The sequence below is a fragment of the Macaca nemestrina genome, chromosome 2, assembly GCF_043159975.1.
Source record: "Macaca nemestrina isolate mMacNem1 chromosome 2, mMacNem.hap1, whole genome shotgun sequence".
NCBI lineage: Eukaryota > Metazoa > Chordata > Mammalia > Primates > Cercopithecidae > Macaca > Macaca nemestrina.
In genome coordinates this window covers 1274857-1295415 of record NC_092126.1, presented here as the reverse complement: position 1 = coordinate 1295415, position 20559 = coordinate 1274857, and the positions used below count along the sequence as shown (strand labels likewise).

Below are 20559 nucleotides of genomic sequence, written 5' to 3'. Positions count from 1 at the left end.
GTGATCCACCCGCCTCGGCCTCCCAAAGTGCTGGGAATACAGGTGTGAGCCACCGCGCCTGGCCATATGCTGTGTTTTGACCTGTGTGGTGCATTTTATGGATTTGGGACTTTTACTTGGACTCTCGGTGCCTTTGCTTCCACACACTGATTCTCTCCTCAGAAATCAAGCTCCATGACCACAGCATCAGGAAATTCATTTTGTAGCTTGTCACCGAAGACTCAAAAGCCATTGTCCCACAAAGCGAGGCTGACCCAGACCCCAGGGCCCCGTGGGGTTGGTGCTCTAGTAGCACATCTGTCAGGGAAAGGTCACCTTCCGTCTGTTCTCCAGAGGCTCCTGGCTTCTTCAAGACTTTGGGCTGGTACTATTTGCCTCACCAAGTTCTCCTTTTCTTATACCAGACACAATACTATATACTCTTCTTTTCATCTGCTTTAGGAAAGCTCAGTAAACTTTCTTTTATTTTTTTTCCAGAGACAGGGTCTGGCTGTATCACCCAGGCTGGAGTGTACGGCACAACCGTCGCTCACTGCAGCCTCAACCTCCTGGGCTCAAGTGATCCACCCGCCTCAGGCTCCCAAAGTGCTGGGATAGCAGGCATGAGCTGCCACACCCAGCCAGCAATATACAACCCTGAAGGGCTAATAGTGACATGGACAGAGGCAGTGGGCCCAGTTACACATTTTCAGACGTCATCTTGTTTATTACAAAACTTAAAACACCTTCCCCAGGCAAGATAACAATTTTATCCTACACATTGTTCACCTTCATCTGTAGAGTCAAATGTCATCTGCCAGCTTGTGTTGACAAGCGGAATGCTTTCCGTTTGGTCAAGGTTGAGGGACGGTACAGAAATCTTATATTCTAATGAGTACAGCATCCTTTCACCATCCAAGCCATCCACCTTAGGCTTGGAGGTTCAAGTCCGGGTCTAGAGAAGAGAAAGTTTCGTACCCAACCTTGTGGTCTTTCCTTCGGTAGTACATTCGTGTCAGCACGGTCATGAGGAAGGTCTCCAGGATGAGGAGGTGGCAGTTCATCACTGCAGTGTGGGGGGAAATACAGGGTAGGTTATGCTGAGTCACAGAGGTGGTATTTTACTAGCAGCCCTGGCAGAGGAGTGGAGCAACACTGTCTCCAGTTGATCCCCAAACTAGGACTTAGGGATACAAAATTGTCATAAATAACATCGGGTTAATGGTAGAGCCAGAACCAGAATTTGGCTGTCTGCTTCTGTGCTGTGAGGCTAGCATTAAAGTCCATTTCTTCTGTGTGTTCCATCAACATGGGCTTCTGTTTTTTAACCACACCCATTCCTCCCCCGGGAGCTGAGGACTGAACCCATGGCTTCCTGGGTTGGCCCTCAGGGCTGGCCTCAAGCTGGGGGGTTTCCCTTCTCTTCTGTGTGATCAGAGAGGTCATCCTTTCCTCAAAGCCATTGTTGGCATTTCCCGGAGATCCCCTCTGAACACTGAGCAGAAGTCAGGCCGGCCTAATGTCTGTTCTGAGGCCCTTTCTTTCCTGACTCTCCCCGTCTCATCCATCCCACGATGGGATAGGAGCCTTCACGTGCTCACCTTGAGACCTGGTTTTAGAGGAAAAGGGAGGCGAACACGCAATCTGCCCGCCGTTGGCCAAGACTGAGAAGATGGCGGGCTGTAGGGCAGTCAGGATGAGGAGAACCTGCGGAACATAAAAGAGAGGCAAGGGTGGGCTAGGCCTGCTCTCACGGCACAGAGCGCAGGCAGCCCACTGCTGGGCCTTGCCCTTCCACGGGCAGGTTCCACCCACCACCAGATCTGTGCAGTCACAGAGGCTTGAGGCTGTCACTTCATTAAAAATCTGTGGGATTTTTTTTTTTTTTTTTTGAGGCGGAGTCTCGCTCTGTCGCCCAGGCTGCAGTGCAGTGGCGCGATCTCGGCTCACTGCAAGCTCCGCCTCCCGGGTTCCCGCCATTCTCCTGCCTCAGCCTCCCGAGTAGCTGGGACTACAGGCGCCGCCACCACGCCCGGCTAATTTTTTTGTATTTTTAGTGGAGACGGGGTTTCATTGTGTTAGCCAGGATGGTCTCGATCTCCTGACCTCGTGATCCGCCCGTCTCGGCCTCCCAAAGTGCTGGGATTACAGGCTTGAGCCACCGCGCCCGGCCAAGGGATTTTCATCTTCAGGCAAATGACGTTCTCATTTTCTACCCAATATTTTATTAGAGTTTCTGACAAGATACAAGAACTCATTTTTAATTCCCTTTCTCAGCCTTGGCTACCAGTGAGCACTTACTGGATAAAAAGATGGGTGATTAGAGAAGTCATTCCATCTAGCTCACGTGCCTTAGGTCCCTGTTCTAGAATAATGGACAATTCACCATGGAAATGCCCTTTGAAAACTCTGCCATGCCAGGGACTGCAGGGAGAGGGCACTGGGGAATGTGTTTAATGGGTGCCGGGTTTCATCTGGGGAAATTTCAGTTCTGGAGATGGATGGTGGTAATGGTAGTGCAACGATGTGAATGTACTTAATGCCACAGACCTTACACTTCAAAATCATTAACAGGGCAAATCTTACCAAGATTTCACCACAATAAAGAAAGAAGGCGAAAGCTGAGAAGAAGAGGAGGATCGCTGTCCAGCGGCCCTGGAAGCACGGTCTGTCTTAGTACTGCCCTCCCCGAGTACACTGTGTGCAAGACTCAGCTGCTTCGAGGCTGGCGTGGCTCGCCCAGGCTGCCCCACATTAACCATGGGCAGGCTCGGCCATCACAGGGCTTTTATCTTTCGGCCTGCTCTCAAGTACATCTGGGACCCAGAACCTTTCTGCCCCTTCAATCCCTGACTCGTTCCGGGGACTTCTCTCTCTGTTCCCATAGCCTCTTCCATTCTACCTACTTTGTGCCTGGAAGTTCACATTTCGGAGGCATCTGCATAGATCAAATGAGAATGTATGTGAATTCACTCTGTTAACTGTAGGGCAGTCGTTATGCCTTGGGAGTAGAAGACCAGCAAGGAGACAGGATGGAGAGAGAAGGAGACCAAGACTGGGCTAGAAGTCATTGCATTTGGTGGAAAAGTCATCTTTGGGGTTAGAGAATGCAGCGCGTAGAAGGCGGGCAAACATGCCTTTGAGAGAATTTTCAGAAGCGGTGTGAAGATGAAGGTCAGGGTAAGGAGAAGACAGGTGTGTGCAGGAGTCAGACACACCTGGGTGTAAATTCTAGCCCCATCCCGTATGTGCCTTTGAGCAAGAACATCTCGAGGTCTGTTTCTTCCTTTGTGAAATGGGAATAATAATGACTCCTAGGGTTGTGAAAATTTAAGTGTAATGTGTGAAAGTGCCTCGCAGGTGGTGTGGGTAGTTCCTGTAGCTATGCTAGTGCTGCTGCTGGTGTTGATGGATTATAGGATTTTAGGAAGTCATAGGTAGAAAAGGAAAGGAAGAAGCAAGGGTAGACAAATTTAAGGTTTGTTAACATACGTGTTATAGGTGAAATTGTGTCCCCCAAAAAGCTATGTTGAAGTCTTGCCCCCAAGTACTTGTGACCTTGTTTAAGAACAGTTTGTTTCACATGTAATTGGTTGAGATGAGGTTGTAGTGGAATAGGGTAGGCCCTTAAATCAATTTGACTGGTGTCCTAAAAATAGAAGAGACAGGCGGGTGCAGTGGCTCACGCCTGTAATCCCAACACTTTGGGAGGCCAAGGCGGGTGGATCACCTGGGGTCAGGAGTGTGAGACCAGCCTGGCCAACATAAGAAACCCTGTCTCTACTAAAAATACAAAATTCGCTGGGTGTGGTGGTGCGCGCCTGTAATCCCAGCTCCTCGGGACGCTGAGGCAGCAGAATTGCCCAACCCAAGATCGCACTCCTGCACTCCAGCCTGGGCAACAGAGCAAGATTCTGGATTCCGTTTCCAAAAAAAAAGAAGACACACAGAAACACATGGGGAGAATGTCATCAGACAATGGAGGCAAAAACTGGAGCGACACAAATGCTGGTCAAGGGTCGCCCAGGACTCTGCTGGAAACCACCGGAAACAGAGGCTGGAGACCCCCGCAGGGCTCAAAGGGAGCCCCAGGACTCCGCTGGGAACCACCGGAAACGAGAGGCTGGAGACCCCCGCAGGGCTCAAAGGGAGCCCCAGGACTCCGCTGGGAACCACCGGAGACAGGAGAGGCTGGAGACCCCCGCAGGGCTCAAAGGGAGCACGGCCCTGCGGGCTCCTTGACTGTGGGCTTCTAGCCTGCAGCACATGAGACAAGACGTGCCTGTTGTTTCAAGCCATCTGGTTTGTGGTATTTTGTCATGGCAGCCCTGGGAAACAATTCCAGCACAGAAAGACAAAAAGCAGGAAGCACAGGAAGCATTTTCCAAACCTCTTGGGAGCTCTGAGACTTATGAAAAAAATGTCTGGGCCCACTTTTAGCCTTTGTTGGTCTCACCTCCTAAACCCAACCATTTGTAGGTCTGTTATGAAACATCTTTTCTCCCCCAGGGCGTAGTTACCTGGAACAGAGCAAATTTGGCTCCCATGCTCTGCTCACCCAGGTGTAGCCTGGCTTGCCGGGAAAGGATGCCCAGGGTCCAGAGAGCCAGCAGTGTGGACACGCCGAGGAAAGTGTTGATCCACAGAGCTGTGCTTGTCTCAGAAATCTGGTGGCAACAGAAAGTAGTCAGGCAGGCAAGATTTCTCTCCCTCTCTCTTTCTTTTTAAGAGATGGTGTCACTCTGTCACCGAGCTGATTGCAGTGGCACAATCATAGCTCACTGCAGCATCACATTCCTGGCTCCAGTGGTCCACTAGCCTCAGGCTCCTGAGTAGCTGGGACTACAGGTGCACACCACCATTCCCAGCTAATTTGTTTTGTTTTTTTAAAATAATAGAGATGGGCCAGGCGTGGTGGCTCACGCCTATAATCCCAGCACTTTGGGAGGCAGAGGCGGGCGGATCACCTGAGCTTAGGAGATCGAGGTCATCCTGACTAACACGGTGAAACCTCGTCTCTACTAAAAATACAAAATGAGCCGGGCATGGTGGCACATGCCTGTAATCCTAGCTACTCGGAAGGCTGAGGCAGAATTGCTTGAACCTGGGAGGTGGAGGTTGCAGTGAGCTGGGATTGTGCTATTGCACTCCAGCCTGGGCAACAGAAGAGAAACTCTGTCTCAAAAAAAAAAAAAAAAGAGAGAGATGGGATCTCACTATGTTGCCCAAGCTGGTCTCAAACTCCTGGCTTCAAGTGATCCTCCCGCCTCAGCCTCCCAAAGTGCTGGGATTACAGGTGTGAACCACCGCGCCCAGTCTAATTTTAGAAAAAGGGGCTCGCTATATTGCCCAGGCTGGTCTTGAACTCCCACTCTTGAGCAGTCCTCCCACCTCGGCCTCGTGAGCCATTGGGATTACAGGCATGTGTCACGGCACCCGGTGCTTCCTTCGATCTCTCCTCTCCCATGGCAGGAAAGGTAATGAGCAAAGCCCCAGAGCCTGGGCCTACTGCAGTTCTTTGCTCTCCCTGGCAGAGTCCCTGAGCCTCTGTGTTCCCACAGCCACCCTTTTCTGGGGCCCTCTGTCAAGGGGTGTTGGCTCTGGCTGTTCCTTTTAGAACACAAAGGCGCTAAATGGGTCTTGGGCTGTGCTGCCCCTTCCTCCCGGCTTACGTCTGCCGGGTCATAGATGCCGTCGGGGATGAGAAACAGGCCCACCAGGCTCAGCGTTATCTTCAGGAAGGCGTATTGGAAAGGACCCAGCATCAGCAGCTGAAGCTTCTTCCTGCGTGGGGAAGAGGGTGAGGAACACAGGCCACAAACCAGCTGTCCCAGGAAGACCCCCCGCTCCTCACTGGGCTCCTGCGCCGAGGCTTGGCTGCCACCATAAACACCAGCCAGGTTAAGTGGGTGGGGACGGAGGAAAAAACCAGAATGTTGAGAGTGCTGGGAACCCTCTTAGTCTCCCGCTCACCTCCAGACCAGAATGCTGTCTTTGGAGCGAGGTCTGGGAGTGTGACCTCAACCTCATTCACCAAAGTGGGCAGAAGGGGCAAGCAAGCAAATGGCCCCAAGTCCAGTTTTCTCTGTGTGGCTAAGGCTTGCAGGGTGCAGTGAAGTTCAGTGATGAGAATTTAGGACCTCTCTTTCCTCTGCTCCCCTGTCCCCTGAGGTTGGTGCCCCTGAGTCCTGGCTGTGGGATGCCCACCTTTCCGTCACTGGCTTTGGCCCATTCACGCCGAATTCCCAGAGCCTTGAAGAGGGCTAGGGGGTCAGCAGAAGCTCCCCAGCTCCTGGAGGAGGCACCTTGGCCCTGCCTCACCTGGTGAGCAGCAGCCGCGGACAGCAGGGGCAGCAGCAGCAGCAGGGGCCTGTGTGGACCATCATCGGGGTGTCCCTCAGCGTCCTCAGCACTGCCTCCTTCCCCCCAAAGCCTTCCACCATGACCAGCATCAGCAGGTAAAAGCACACGGCATAAAACCTGGGGTGGGGAGAGAAGGGGGCCTATGAGGTGGGGGCACGCTGCAGGGACACCCCTTTGCTGCCAGAGGGAAAGACGGCAGGGACAGGCGGGGCTCACCGAGGGGAAGAGGTAGGGCTGGGCATTCTGGGTGTGTTCCCCAAGAGGAGCAAGGGAGAGGAGACAGGACAGGACTGGGAGAAGCGGAATTTCAGACTGTGGGAGCAAAGGGCTGGCTGAGGAATGTGCCAGATGTGAAAGCGAGGCATTCCCTGAGCAGAACCAGGAGTGCAAGATCCCCGGACTAGCACAGTTTGGGAAGGGCCAGACTCAAGGTCAGCTGGGATCAAGGACACGGACTCCAGAGTCCTGGTGAGTGGGAGCAGAGGGGCCCTCGGAGGGGGAGCGAGGCAGGACACTCACGAGGCAATGGCCATTTCCACCAGAAACAGGGAACGAGGGATCCAGAGACCAAAGCAGCAGAACACAGCCACCACCTGTTGAGAAGGGGCAGGAGCAGGTGAGGGCGGGAGGGAGCCCGCTGAGGCTCCTGAAACCTTTTGTGGCACCGGCACAGAAGGCAAAACCTGTACATTTAGGCAGCGTTCCTTAAACGTTGCCAGCCAGAAGAAGGACTAATTAAATCAAGCAAACCAAGGACCTGTGTAATGGCTGTGGGAGGGCGTTTCAAACGCCTCGACATAAGGATGGAGCTGAGTGTGACCCTGTGGAATGAGACTTCCCCACACAGGAACCACGGCCTGCCTCTACAGGAAGGAAGCGCTTTTAATAGCAATACTGTGGCAGGGAGCAGTGAGTGAGGCCGCTGGTGGGCTGAGCAGGTCTCCAGCTGTCTCCGCAGCCCTTAGAGTTAAAACACTGCATCCCACAGCCTTGCAAGCGGAGGATCCTTACTGCAAGGGGAGGTCGGATTGCAAACCTCGGCCCTCAGCGCGTAGCGGCAGGGAGGTGTTCGCTGAAGTGAGTTGCTGAGTTTAGAGGAATTCTCACGTTGGTCTCTGCCTTCGTCTCAGCTCCCCCCGAAGGGCAGCCCCAGGGCCTCACCGTGGGTGCTGAGCTATTCCAGAGCAGAGACCGCCTCTTGATGGGGCAGCGGGTGTTCTTGTACAGGTAGACGGCATCCTCCAGGAAGATGGCAATGGAGCCCAGCACCAGCAAGGTCATGATGCTGGTGAGGGCAAGTTCCACAGGGCCCAGGGCTAGAGGAGGAGAAGGCAGAGAGCTGACGACCGGGACGGAGCGGGAGAAGGTGTGGGCTTGTTCCCTCGGATCCAAGTGGCCTTACTGGATCTAGGCTCTCACCCGTGCACAGGAATGATGAGTTTTTAGACTTTTTTTTTTTTTAGATGGAGACTTGCTGTGTCACCCAGGCTGGAGTGCAGTGGTGCAAAATTGGCTCGCTGCAACCTCCGCCTCCCAGGTTTAAGCAATTCTCCTGCCTCAGCCTGCCAAGTAGCTGGGGTTACAGATGCCCACCACTACACCCGGCTAATTTTTGTATTTTTAGTAGAGATGGTTTTCTCCATGTTGGCCAGGATGGTCCCGAACTCCTGACCTCAAGTGATCCACTCGCCTTGGCCCCACAAAGTGCTGGGATTACAGGCCTGAGCCCCCGTGCCTGACCCCAATTCACTTTTCTATCTCCAGTGCCAGGTGTTACACTAGCAAATGTAGATCAATTAACATAATTGAAGCAGAATGTGATTATGGGACATTCTGGAGCTGTTTAAGTTGATTTCACCATCATTATATGGTGAAGCCAAGACATCAGGAGGCTACTTTCTTGTGGGGAGGACAGGGCCTCACTCTGCCACCCAGATTGGAGGGCAGTGGTGCGATCATAGCTCACTGCAACCTTGACCTTCTGGGTTCAAACCATCCTCCAACCTCAGCCTCCCAAGTAGCCTGGGACTACAGGCGTGCACCACCAGCACGGCCGGCTAATTTGTATGATTTTCTGTAGAGATGGGGTCTCACTACGTTGCCCAGACTGGTCTCAAACTCCTGGGCTTAAGCAGTCCTCCCACCTTGGCCTCCCAAAGTGCTGGGATTACAGGTGTGACCCACCACACTAGACCAGGGGGAACTTCAACAAAAGAGAAATGGATACAAATAAAAACCCCAAGGACACCTGACCCAAGCTGGCCTCATGCTTGGTCTTACATGAAATATAGTCCATTGGTTCTCAAACTTTCATGGATATTGCAATCATTTTGGGAGTTGTTAAAAAGCAGCTAGCTGGCCGGGCGCGGTGGCTCACGCCTGTAATCCCAGCACTCAGGGAGGCTGGGCGCGGTGGCTCACACCTGTGGTCCCAGCACTTCGGGAAGCTGAGGTGGGCAGATCACTTGAGGCCGGGAGTCCAAGACAAGCCTGGCCAACACAGCAAAACCCCACCTCTACTAAAAACACAGAAATTAGCTGGGTGTGGTGCTGCCAGCCTGTGGTCCCAGCTACTCGGGGAGAGGTGGAGGCTGCAGTGAGCCAAGGTCACACCACTGCCCTCCAGCCCAGGTGACAGAGCAAGACCCTGTTTCAAACAAACAAACAAAAAATAACAAGAAGAGGAAAATGTCTATAATACTGAAAAAAGTTAGCAATGTTTATGTTTGGGTGATGGGACTACGGATGATTTGTGTCTTCTTTTCTATCTTCTTACTTTTTTCTATCTTTTCTGAGTATTCTTTTTTTTTTTTAAACAACTTAAATTTATTTTCTCACCGTTTTGGAGGCGAGAAGTTCAAGATCAAGGTGTCAGCAGGTTTGATTTCTCCTGAGGCCTCTCTGCTCCACTTGCAGACAACTCCCCTCCCCTCCCCCCCTCCCCTCCTCTCCCCTTCCCCCTCCCCTCCTCTCCCCTCCCCCCTCCCCTCCTCTCCTCTCCCCTCCCCCCTCCCCTCCCCTCCTCTCCCCTCCTCCCTCCCCTCTCCTCCCCCCTCCCTCCCTCCCTCCCCTCCCTCCTCCCTTCCTCCCTCTCCTCCCCTTCTTTTCTTTCTTTCAACGAAGTTTCACTCTTGTCACCCAGGCTGGAGTGCAGTGGCCTGATCTCAGCTTACTGCACCCTCCACCTCCCAGGTTTAAGTGATTCTCCTGCCTCAGCCTTGCAAGTAGCTGGGACTACAGGCACCTGCCCAGCTAGTGGAGACAGTTTTCGCCACGTTGGCCAGGCTGGTCTTGATCTCCTGACCTCAACTGGTCTGCCCGCCTCGGCCTCCCAAAGTGCTGCGATCACAGGCGTGAGCCTCCGCGCCCGGCCTAAACATTAACTAATAAACCATCACAGAGAAAGCCCATTGCTAACTGGGATCACAGGCGTGAGCCTCCACGCCCGGCCGACACCCATGTTTCTACTGTGTCCTCACACCTTTTCTCCGTGTGTGAAAATCCCTAGTGTCTTTCTTTTCCAATTATTCTATAATGAATATGTATCTTATAACAAAAATAAACCTTTTTCTGGAAAACATATTTTTCCAAATATACAATGATGTGAAAAATTTATTTCGTGTCATGTTTACAAAAACAGAACATAAAATTATAAGAATAATATGATTTCTACAAACGTTAAATAAAAGCATAGAGAAAGGGCCAGGATTACAGGGCTCATGCCCTGTAATCTCAGCACTTTGGGAGGCCGAGGCGGGTGGATCACCTGAGGTCAGGAGTTCAAGACCAGCCTGGCCAACATGGTGGAACCCCCATCTCTACCAAAAATACAAAATTAGCCAGGCGTGGTGGCGGGTGCCTGTAATCCCAGCTACTCTGAGAGGCTGAGGCAGAAGAATTGCTTGAATTGGGAGGTGGAAGTTGCAGTGAGCTGAGATCACACCACTGCACTTCAGCCTGGGCAACAGAGCCAGACTGTCTCAAAAAAAAAAAAAAAAAAAGGAAATTACACTAAGATATTTGCCGTGCCTGTCTCTGGGTGAGACTGTAGATGCTTTTTTCTCTTTTTACTGTTCGTATTTTCTTTTTTTGTTAAACTAAACCTGAATGATTTTTATAATAGAAATGTTTAATTTAAAAAAATTCAGACAATAGGCAAAGTCCAGACAGGAAAAAGCCAAAATTAATGCAGGTGGTTTTCCAAAACCAACGTTCCATGGTTGGGAAAGCAGGGCCATTGCTAGAGCCTCTCTTACCCCAGCCCCGTGTGCTCATCAGCCCTTGGAGAGCGTAAAAACTGCCCTTCACACACCCACCAACTCAGTCTTTCCCAGTCCTCATTTCCCTAACTGCCCCCTGCTCCGTGAAAACCTCCATTGCGGTGACGTTTCGTCCTCCTTCCGCCCACATCAGGGCTGTTTGTATTTACATAGCTGTTTACTCGCTTACTGCCGGTTCTCCACCTTGTGGTGCAAACTCCACGGAGGCAGGGACCTTGTCAAGCTTGTGCTGTTCTCAAACGCCTGGAGCAGTAACTGCTCTGTAACTATTTGTTGAATGAAAGCAATAGCCTGTGAGAATTCCTGTCATCATCCCCATTTTATAGACTTTTTCAGGAAACGAGGCTCAGAGAAGGAAGCACCTCGCCCAGGGTCACACGACCTGGAAGTGAAGGAGCGGAGATTGAAGCACAGGGAAAGCCCACACTCCTATTAACCATGACACACAGTGACTCCAGGTGTGTGTACTCGTGGATGTGGGAGAGATTTTCAAGGCAACCTGGGGGGGCTGTTCCATTTATGAAGGTGAGGGTGGGGCAGATTCTGACTGTTCAACACAAAAGGTTTTGCAGTGTCTTCTGTCGCCTTTGGTACTCTAATTAGGAAAGGAAAAGTTCCTTAGCATCCATAGTCCGATACTGGGCCTGCCCATCAAACCATCTTCTTAGGAGATGGCAGGAGATAGCAGGAGATAACCTCTTCTTTTCTGGTTGAACTTAATTTCCCCCAAAGTGCATCTAAATGGATACTATGGGACAAAAGTATTCCACGGCTGAAGAATTTTTGGAAATGCATTAAAGTTAAATATGATGATTCCCGCAGAGCATAATGAAATTTTTAATCTGCTAATTTACATTGTAAATTTCCAAAAGGAGGGTCTAGAATGCACCTTTTACAAAACTTAACTTTTTTTTTTGAGATGGAGTCTCACTCTGTCGCCAGGCTGGGGTGCAGTGGTGTGATCTCAGCTCACTGCCACCTCTGCCTCGTGGATTCAAGCAATTCTCCTGCCTCCGCCTCCCAAGTAGCTGGGATTACAGGTAACCACCACCATGCCCAGCTAATTTTTGTATTTTAAGTAGAGATAGGGGTTCACCATGTTGGGCAGGCTGGTCTCGAACTCCTGACCTCACGTGATCCACCCGCCTTGGCCTCCCACAGTGCTGGGATTACAGGCGTGAGCCACCGCGCCTGGTCACAAAACTTAGCTTCCTACAGAACTCTGTTTCCATGAAGGACTCCGTGGGGTTAAGTTTCTGAGACTTTGGGAAATGCTTGTCTGGCTGACCATTTTGACTATAATCATACTTACAGCAACTATTAAATTTCCCACTGTCTCTAGAATAACAAAGATTACTTTTTAAAAGAATGAAAACAGGAACATTAAATAAAAATTTGAAAAAAGAATAATCACCTGTAATCCCCGCTTTCTAACCAAAAATTATTTCCATGATTGCGCATCTGCTTCCAGGAGGTTAGAAGCACAGTATGGGGTGTTGGAGTCAGACACTTGAGTTCAAAGTAAAATGCCACTTACCAATAGCTCTATGACCATAGACAGTTACTCATCCTCTCCTTAAGCTTCTCAGCAAAGCACCTGGCGTGTAGTATTTGTTCAATAAAAAGTAGCTTTAAGGCTGGGCACAGTGGTTCACACCTGTAATCCCAGCACTTTAGGAGGCTGAGGCAGGAGGATTGCTTGAGCTGGGGAGTTTGAGATCAGCCTGGGCAACAAAGTGAGACTGTGTCTCTACAAAAATTAATAGTTAGCCCAGGCATGGTGGTGTGTGCCTACAGTCCCAGCTACTCGAGAGGGTGAGGTGGGAGGATCACTTGAGCCCAGAGATTGAGCTGCAGTGAGCCGTGATTAAAAAAAAAAAAAATTGGCCGGGCGCGGTGGCTCAAGCCTGTAATCCCAGCACTTTGGGAGGCCGAGACAGGCGGATCACGAGGTCAGGGGATCGAGACCATCCTGGCTAACACAGTGAAACCCCGTCTCTACTAAAAAATACAAAAAACTGGCCAGGCGTGGTGGTGGGCACCTGTAGTCCCAGCTGCTTGGGAGGCTGAGGCAGGAGAATGGCGTAAACCCAGGAGGCGGAGCTTGCAGTGAGCTGAGATCTGGCCACTGCACTCCAGCCTGGGCGACAGAGCGAGACTCCATCTCAAAAAAAAAAAAAAAAAAAAAAAAAAGTGATTCAATGGTTCTTCCAGAACAATAGCTTTCTCTCTCTCTCTCTTTATTTTTATTTTTTAAATTGAGACAGGGTTTCGGTCTGTTGTGAAGGCTGAGGCTGGTGGTACAATCATAGCTCACTGCAACCTCGACCTCCCGGGGTTGCAGCATGGCCCACCATGACTGGCCTGAAATAGTTTTCTTAGCATTTAATTTTAAGTTCGAGACCAGCCTGGGTAACACGGGGAAACTCCATCTCTACAAAAAAACCACAAAAATTAGCCGGGCTTGGTGGCAAGTGCCTGTGGTCCCAGCTACTTGGGAGGCTGAGGTGGGAGGATTACCTGAGCCCAGCAGGTGGAGGGTTGGGGTGAGCCAAGCTCGCACCACTGCCCTCCAGTCTGGGTGACAGAGCAAGACCCTGTCTCAAAAAAAAAAAAAAAAGGAACAACAGAGTTTACGAATGAAGTGAGGAGGTTTTGCCACATCCTCCCAGAGGCACGTCTTCCTTCTCTGTCTGTGCCATCGCCATTGCCCAGAACTAGCACTTACACACCTAGGTCTTTACCAGATTGCCTGCTCTTTCTTTGAATTGCCTGTTTGCCACACTTCCTCTTCTTTCCCTGCCGCTGCCCTGCCTCAGACTGTTTTCCCGCATGCCAGGCCAGGGCAACAACCTCTCATATGCATCCCTGCCTATTTCCTGCTGTTGCTGAGATGGAGTCTTGTTCTGTCGCCCAGGCTGGAGTGCAGTGGCATGATCTCAGCTCACTGCAACCTCTGCCTACCGGGTTCAAGCAATTCTCCTGCCTCAGCCTCCCGAGTAGCTGGGACTACAGGCACCCGCCACCTCGCTTGGCTAATTTTTGTATTTTCAGTAGAGATGAGGTTTCACCATCTTGGCCAGGCTGATCTTGAACTCAACCTCAAATGATCCACCCGCGTCAGTCTCCCAAAGTGCTGGGATTACAGGCACAAGCCACCGCGCCCGGCCATGTCCCTGCTTCTTAAGGCTCTTCCTCTGCTGTCCATCCTGATTACTAATTAATGGCTGTGAAGCACTGCTTTCATCCAGCCACTCCCAGTCTCAGAGCCCTCAGCAGCTCCTTCTCTCTGTGGGATAAAGTACCGCTCCTCTGCCAGCCCAGCAGGCATCAGGCCTCACCTCACCTGCCGAGCCCTCTCAATTGTCCCCGGTTCTTCCACCAGGATCCTTGAATCCTGCCAGGCCTCACTCCCCTGGGCCTGGGGCACCCCCGACTCATCCTCCCAGCTTCCCTGTCCCAGAGAGAGGGCCGCTGGCCAAATCCTCCGCACTCTGCCTGCAGCAAGGCTTGCTGGACTAGCAGACTCAGCATGGCCTGTTCTGAGCAGCCTTGGGGTTCCTATTTGCACATTTTGAAGGAAAGCAATGTGAGAACCTTTTCATTGTGTGAGACAAGGTTTCTCAACCTGAGCGCTGTTGACACTTTGGCCCGAATAATCTTTTTTGTGGGGGCTCTTCCTGTGTACTGTAGGAGTTTAGCAGCTTTCCTGGCCTCTGACCATGAGGTGCCAGTAGCACCTTCCAGTGTGGCACGGGAACAGTCTCCGGACACTGCCACGCGTTCCCTGCGGGGAGAGCTGCTGTGTAAGGGAAGGCTTGTACCGCCAGCTGCACTATCTGAACAGGAGGTTCCTGGAACTGGATGTAGCAGCCACCTGCTGCGCAAACCACAGAGTGGCCACCAGGCATCTCCGGACACTGGCAGTTGGCAGCCGCTCTGGTTCAGATAATCTGAAATGAAGCCATACACAGCCCAAGGACACGCTCACATCTGCGTCGGAATGCAAACTGAGAGCTTCCTGTTGCCTGGGAAATGCATTAAATGTGCTACAGAGACATAGACCTCTAGCCAACATTTCACAGGTAGTCAATATGCAGCAGGAAAACAAAATAAAGTGCAGGCGTGAGCCACATTTTCTCTAAGCATGCTCGGGCCATGATTCTCAATGGTTTTGGTGTCCAGGGAATAAGCGGAGCCCCATCCTATGCCTTTCACTTTCTTTTTCTTTTCTTTTTTTTTTTTTTCTTTTTGGGACGTAGTCTCACTCACTGTCACCCAGGCTGGAGTGCAATGGCATGATGTCGGCTCACTGCAACCTCCACCTCCCGAGTTCAAGTGACTCTCCTGCCTCAGCCTCCTGAGTAGCTGGGACTACAGGTGCCCGCCACCACGCCCAGCTAATTTCTGTATTTTTAGTAGAGACGGGGGTTTCACCATGTTGGCCAGGCTGGTCTCGAACTCCTGACCTCAGGTGATCAGCTCACCTCGGCCTCCCAAAGTGCTGGGATCACAGGTGGGAGCCCACTGCGCCTGGCAGATGCTTTTCACTATTTTTTTTTTTTTCCTGAGACGGAGTCTTGCTCTGTCACTCAGGCTGGAGTGCAGTGGTGCAATCTCAGCTCACTGCAACCTCCACCTCCCGGGTTCAAGAGATTCTCCTACCTCAGCCTCCCGAGTAGCTGGGATGACAGGTTCACTCTACCATGCTCGGCTAACTTTTGTATTTTTAGTAGTAGAGACAGGGTTTCACCATGTTGGCCAGGCGGGTCTCAAACTTCTGGCTTCAGGTGATCCGCCCACCTCAGCCTCCCAAAGTGCTGGGATTACAGGCGTGAGCCACCGCGCCCAGCCCAATGCCTTTCACTTTGAAAAGTAATTCAGTAACAGAATCTTGTTGGCCAACACTGAGAGGACGCTTTTGCAGGTTCACCTATTTTTTTTTTTTTTAATTATTGTTTTATTCGAAAAAGTGCTTCTTGCAAAAGGGAAGCTGCAAAACAGAAACCTCTGCAACAATTACTTGTTTTTTCTTAAAGTGAAAGAATGGGTGGGATCCGGGGGATCAAAGCGGTAGATGGACGACCAGGAGCACCCCCAAGTTATTTTCAGGAAACTGTGTCAAAATGCAAAGGTAAAATTTCCAGTCAAGGAATTCTTCCAACAACTGAACTTGAGCTTGTCTCGGGGATCCCCACACCCTCCCCTTCAGTGGAAAAGTGTGACTTATTATTGCAAACCAATTACTCCACTACAATAAACACATCTGTCTACCTGAAAGCTCCGGGGTGGAATGAGGCAAATACCCACAAACACACACACACCCAACAACAGAATGCCCCAGGGAGGAGAAGGGTTTTCAGAAAAGTCTGGATCCTTTTCAGAAAGGAGGCTGGATCGTAAAACAAATCCAGCTGGTTCACCTCTGTGAAGCGCGTCACCCACAGTAACCACCCTCTAGAATGCCATGCGTCCAGGGCGGATGCCATGCAGGCCTCCAGGAGACCCGATGGGGCCTGGACCACTTGGGCACCACCTTGAGTCCCCAGATGGCGCTGGGGTCTGAAAAAGCGCCCCAGGTCGCAGTGCCCCAGTGTGAATGAGCTTTGGGGCCAGTTTTGTGGAGGCCCAACATGAGGGTTGCTCTCCAGAACCAGGCTCTCGTGCTGCCCTTTTGACCCCTGACTCCTTGAGGCATTGCCTTTCTCCAAGGCCTTAACCACGATGACGGACAGCGGGCCAGTTATTCTTCCCAGCTGCCCAGGTGGACCAGCTCAGGGCCGCCTCTCCCCAGCTCCACCCAGCAATCCTGGTTTCCCTCCTCTCAGTTCCCTCTGGTGAGGGTCCCCACTCACCTCTCAGGAGTTGGGCTGCTGTGGGTGGATGAGAGAAGCAGGCGGAGGGGACGCCATAATTGGTCTTCAGTACCTCCAGAAGATCTGCTGTGTATCTGGCGAGACACCAGCCTGTGCTCAGAACCGTGGGGGCTGGGGGAAGGGGGAGGGGTGCATACTGGACCCTCAACCACTCCTGAGCGCAGGACTTTGTCTGTTGCCCTCAGGGTCTCTTTTTCTCTCTCTCTTCCCTCCCTCCCTCCCTCCCTCCCTTCCTCCTTTCCTTCCTTTCTTTTTTTTTTCTCTTTGAGACAGGGTCTTGCTCTGTTGCCCAGGCTGGAGTGCAGTGGTGTCTTGGCTCACACAAGCAGCCTTGACCTCCCGGGCTCAAGTGATCTATTCAGCCCCCGTCCCCATGGAGGAAGCTGGGACTACAGGCGCACGCCACCACACCCAACTAATTTTGTATATTTTTGGTAGAGACAGGATTTCGCCATGTTGCTCAGACACTAGTCTCGAACTCCTGGACTCAAAGTGGAACTGGGCTTGAACTCCTGGACTCCTGCCTCAGCCTCCCAAAGTGCTGGGATTACAGGTGCCCGGCCTCAGGGCCGTTTTCTTAGAGGGAGTGGAGAACTGGCCCAGGCAGGGGAGTAAGACAAGCTGCCACCTAGCTGGGGCGTGCCTGGCTGCAGTGCCTGAAGAGCCCACCGTGGATTCTCTCCATGCTGGTCGGGCTGCAGCCCAGGGACTGGCCACTGACCAGAGAGGAAGAGCAGGATCCCAGAGGAAGGGTGAGTCCTTGCAGAGGGACGGCCCCCTGCTACTGAGGGGCGCTGCCACTTCCTCTGGGAATGCCTTCCACAGCCCCTGCTCTGGGATCTTTCTCTCCCCACGGTGGGGGGCAAGGCCAAGGCCCTGAAGTGTCACACCCTGGCCCAAACCCACGTTGTCCCTGAGGACCTAGGAACAGCAGACCATTTTCAGTCCTGTCTCATTCTGAGTGCGGCAGCCAAAGGGCTCTGGGAGGGAGAGAGGACAGGAGGGGGACAGGCGCCGCCGCCGCTTAGCAACTGGCCCAGGGCCCGCCGCCCTCACTCACCTGGGGTCAAGCTTTATCTGGGTCCTGCACGGCTCCATGCCGCTTTCTCTCCAGCAATCCCGCAGGCACCGCGGGTGAGACGGGCAGGCGGGGCGGCAGGTGTGGGCCCGGGGCCGGGTGGGGGCCAGCGGAGTTCCAGAGTCTTCCCCTCTGCCGCTGTCCCTCCTTGAGCTTCCTGGGCCAACTTTTCTATCTCAGAGTTCACCCTGGAGGAATTTGATCCTCGAGGCTGGCGAAGTTCCCTGTGCCTGACTCATCCCTGCCCCCAGGCTGGTCCCTCCCACCTCTTGGACAGGCGCCTTTGGCCACCCCTTGCCCCTGGCCCGGCCCATCCTATAGGAGTTTTGTGGCGAGTCCGCCCTGCCCTTCCAGGACCGTTCTGGGGTGGGGTGGGCTCGCCACAAACTCCTGCCCTGGGTGGGGGCGGGGACGAAGTCCTCACCGCAGTGCTCCCCGGTCAGATGCCCCGAAGAACCTGCTGGAACCCAGGCTCCGGCACTCCGCAGTGGGGAGACTCAGGCCGAGTCCTCGGCTGTGTTTGGCGCCGTCCGCCTGGTGTGCGGAAGGGAGGACAGGCTGGAAAAGCCAGATGAGGCCGGTGTGGGTTCCCGAACCCCAGTTCATCACATCGGGACGATGGGCTCAGCCAGCCGCACGCGGGGCCGGAAGATGCAGCCGAGCGGAGGCTGTGCCTGGGAGTCAGAGTTGCAGAGTGAGATTGCTGGGCATTTTGACAGGTCTTGAAAACCTGCTGAATTATAGGCTTGCAAACAATTTTATTGGTTGATAGCTTCCCTTTTCTCTCTCTCCAAACAGATTGAAATCTCTTTGAAGGCAGACACAGCATCTTGTACTGTGGTACGCTGGTACCTCTAGGTTCCTGGCACCGAAGCTGACACATACAAAGGGTTCCTTAGAATTTGGTTGCATAGTTGATGAAAGCACAAACCCAGAGCGGCAGCAGCATCCGTCAGCAAGTCTGGGGTGCCAGGGGGCTTCGCTCATTTAGACTTTACCACCGCATTACAAGGGAAGTAGTATCCTTATTCCCATTTTACAGATAAGGAGGCTGAGGTCCAGAGAGGTTAAGAAACCAGGGTGGACAGAAAGCCATGGGGTGTGGAGAGCGGCCAAAAGGGCCTGGGGGAGGGGCTGTGTTGGGGCCTGGTGGAGATGGTAGGAAGTGAGAAGAGGGCCCGGAGGAGGGTGCAGAGGGTCAGTTCTGGGAAGGGACAAGGGGCTCCCTGTGCCGGGCTGGTGAGGCCATACAAGCAGGGAAGCGGTCCCTGATGCGGTACCCGGAGGACTCCCCACTCCTGTCCCCAAACACCTCAAAGTCTCTCCCAAGAGTCAAGCTGGGTCCTCCTCCAGTTTCCCCTCCTCCCAAAGTCCAGTTCCTGGGACAGGACAATGTCGTGAGGCCGGCGTCTCAGGGGCCAGCTGCCTCTAAGGTGGAGGTCAGGGAAGGAAGAGGCTGCCAAGGGCCCTGACTCCCAGAGGGTCACTGGCCTCAGCCCCACCCTGACAAAGAGGCAGACTGACTCAGCTTCCTCCCAGCATCTCTCCAGGAACGCTCGCCAGGTCATTTACCCTGAGCCCACTGGAAGCCTTGGGTTTAATTACCCAAAGCCCTGAACTTTAGACTTCCCAGAGCTGACAACAGGGCGCTGGGGATGTTCTTAGAAACTTCAACTTCAGGACACAGTGGGGAATGGCGGGAAAGGTGGAAGGGCAGGAGGGAGCCAGAGGGACGGAGGTTGGACTGAGACTGGTGCTTCCCCGTCGGGCACCCCAGGAGAGACCGGCAGGGCGTCCGTGAGGGGAGGGGGCTTCTGCCCCACCCAAGGTCTCCAGGGGGCGTCTTCTGTACAGAGTGGCCCGGGATCCAACCAGTGGGAGGCCCTGCCTGGAGGCCGGCCCGTCCCCAGCTAAGGCTTGGTCAGAGAGGACGAGCTGTGGCGCCAGGGTCTTCTCTTGGCAGTTGAGGCCTGCCAGCTGTCAGAAACTGATGTTTTAGAACCATGAAGAATAAATCCTTCTGATTTCCCCTTCTTTGGCCTATTTTTTTTCCCATGAAATTAGATGAGAGCATCATCTGACGCTTACTGAGACAGAGGAGGGACTTGGCTCCCAACCCCACTAGTGCGTTCCTCCCCCCACCCTTTTTCTTTCTTCTTTTTTTTCTTACCTGCTCATCACAGGACAGTGAAAAAATTAAGATAAGCAGCATTTCACTATAAATCTTTTGCAAAATGCCATATCCACTGATCACAGGACCTTGAAAAAATGCAGATAGGCAGCATCCCGCTTTAAATCTTATGCTTCAGGGAGTGAACCCCATTGCCTCGGTGTGCACAAAACCAGAAGAACGACCATCTTTACCCTTGGCCTCATTACAAGACCAAAATCTCTGTCCCGGCGTGGGAGCTCACACCTGTAATCCCAGCACTTTGGGAGGCCGAAGCGGACGGATCACCTGAGGTCAGGCATTTGAGACCAGCCTGGCCAACAAGGTGAAACTCCGTATATACTAAAAATACAAACATTAGCTGGGTGCGGTGGCAGGCGCCTGTAATCCCAGCTACTCGGGAGGCTGAGGCAGGAGAATCGCTTGAACCTGGGAGGCAGAGGTTGCCGTGAGCGGAGATGGTGCCACTGGACTCCAGCCTGGGTGACAGAAAAAAAACAAAAACAAAAACAAAAGCCTCTGCCAGGGAGAGGCTTGCTCGTCGTGTTCTGATCCTGCGATGTACGTGTTACCACGACTCCTTATCCCTGTGCGTTCTGCACGCCACTCCTGCAGGAACGCTCACCTACCTCCTGAATTACCCGTGTCGCCCTCCTCAGGCCCACGACACCACAATGCGCTCCTCTGGGGGCCAGCCGGAGAACTCTCCCTGCAGTGCTGTCTCCCCCGTGGTGGAACGAAAGCCCCTAATAAAGCCTCGTCTGGGAAATTTGCTTGGCCTCGTGCCAATTTTTATTGGAACCTAAAGAACCT

At 52.7% G+C, this 20559-nt stretch overlaps 1 protein-coding gene across 1 annotated transcript; it reads right to left on the bottom strand.

Moving 5' to 3' along the window:
• Nucleotides 1-669: 669 nt before the first annotated feature.
• LOC105470770 (solute carrier family 51 member A) lies at nt 670-17691 on the bottom strand. Its single transcript, XM_011722994.3, has 9 exons — nt 17559-17691; nt 16478-16572; nt 7504-7658; nt 6862-6935; nt 6301-6459; nt 5652-5763; nt 4500-4646; nt 1581-1686; nt 670-1045 (listed from the first exon to the last, which is right to left on the bottom strand). The coding sequence occupies exons 1-9, from the start codon at nt 17594-17596 to the stop codon at nt 909-911; spliced, it is 1023 nt and encodes a 340-aa protein (XP_011721296.1). The 5' UTR covers nt 17597-17691; the 3' UTR covers nt 670-908.
• Nucleotides 17692-20559: the final 2868 nt, after the last annotated feature.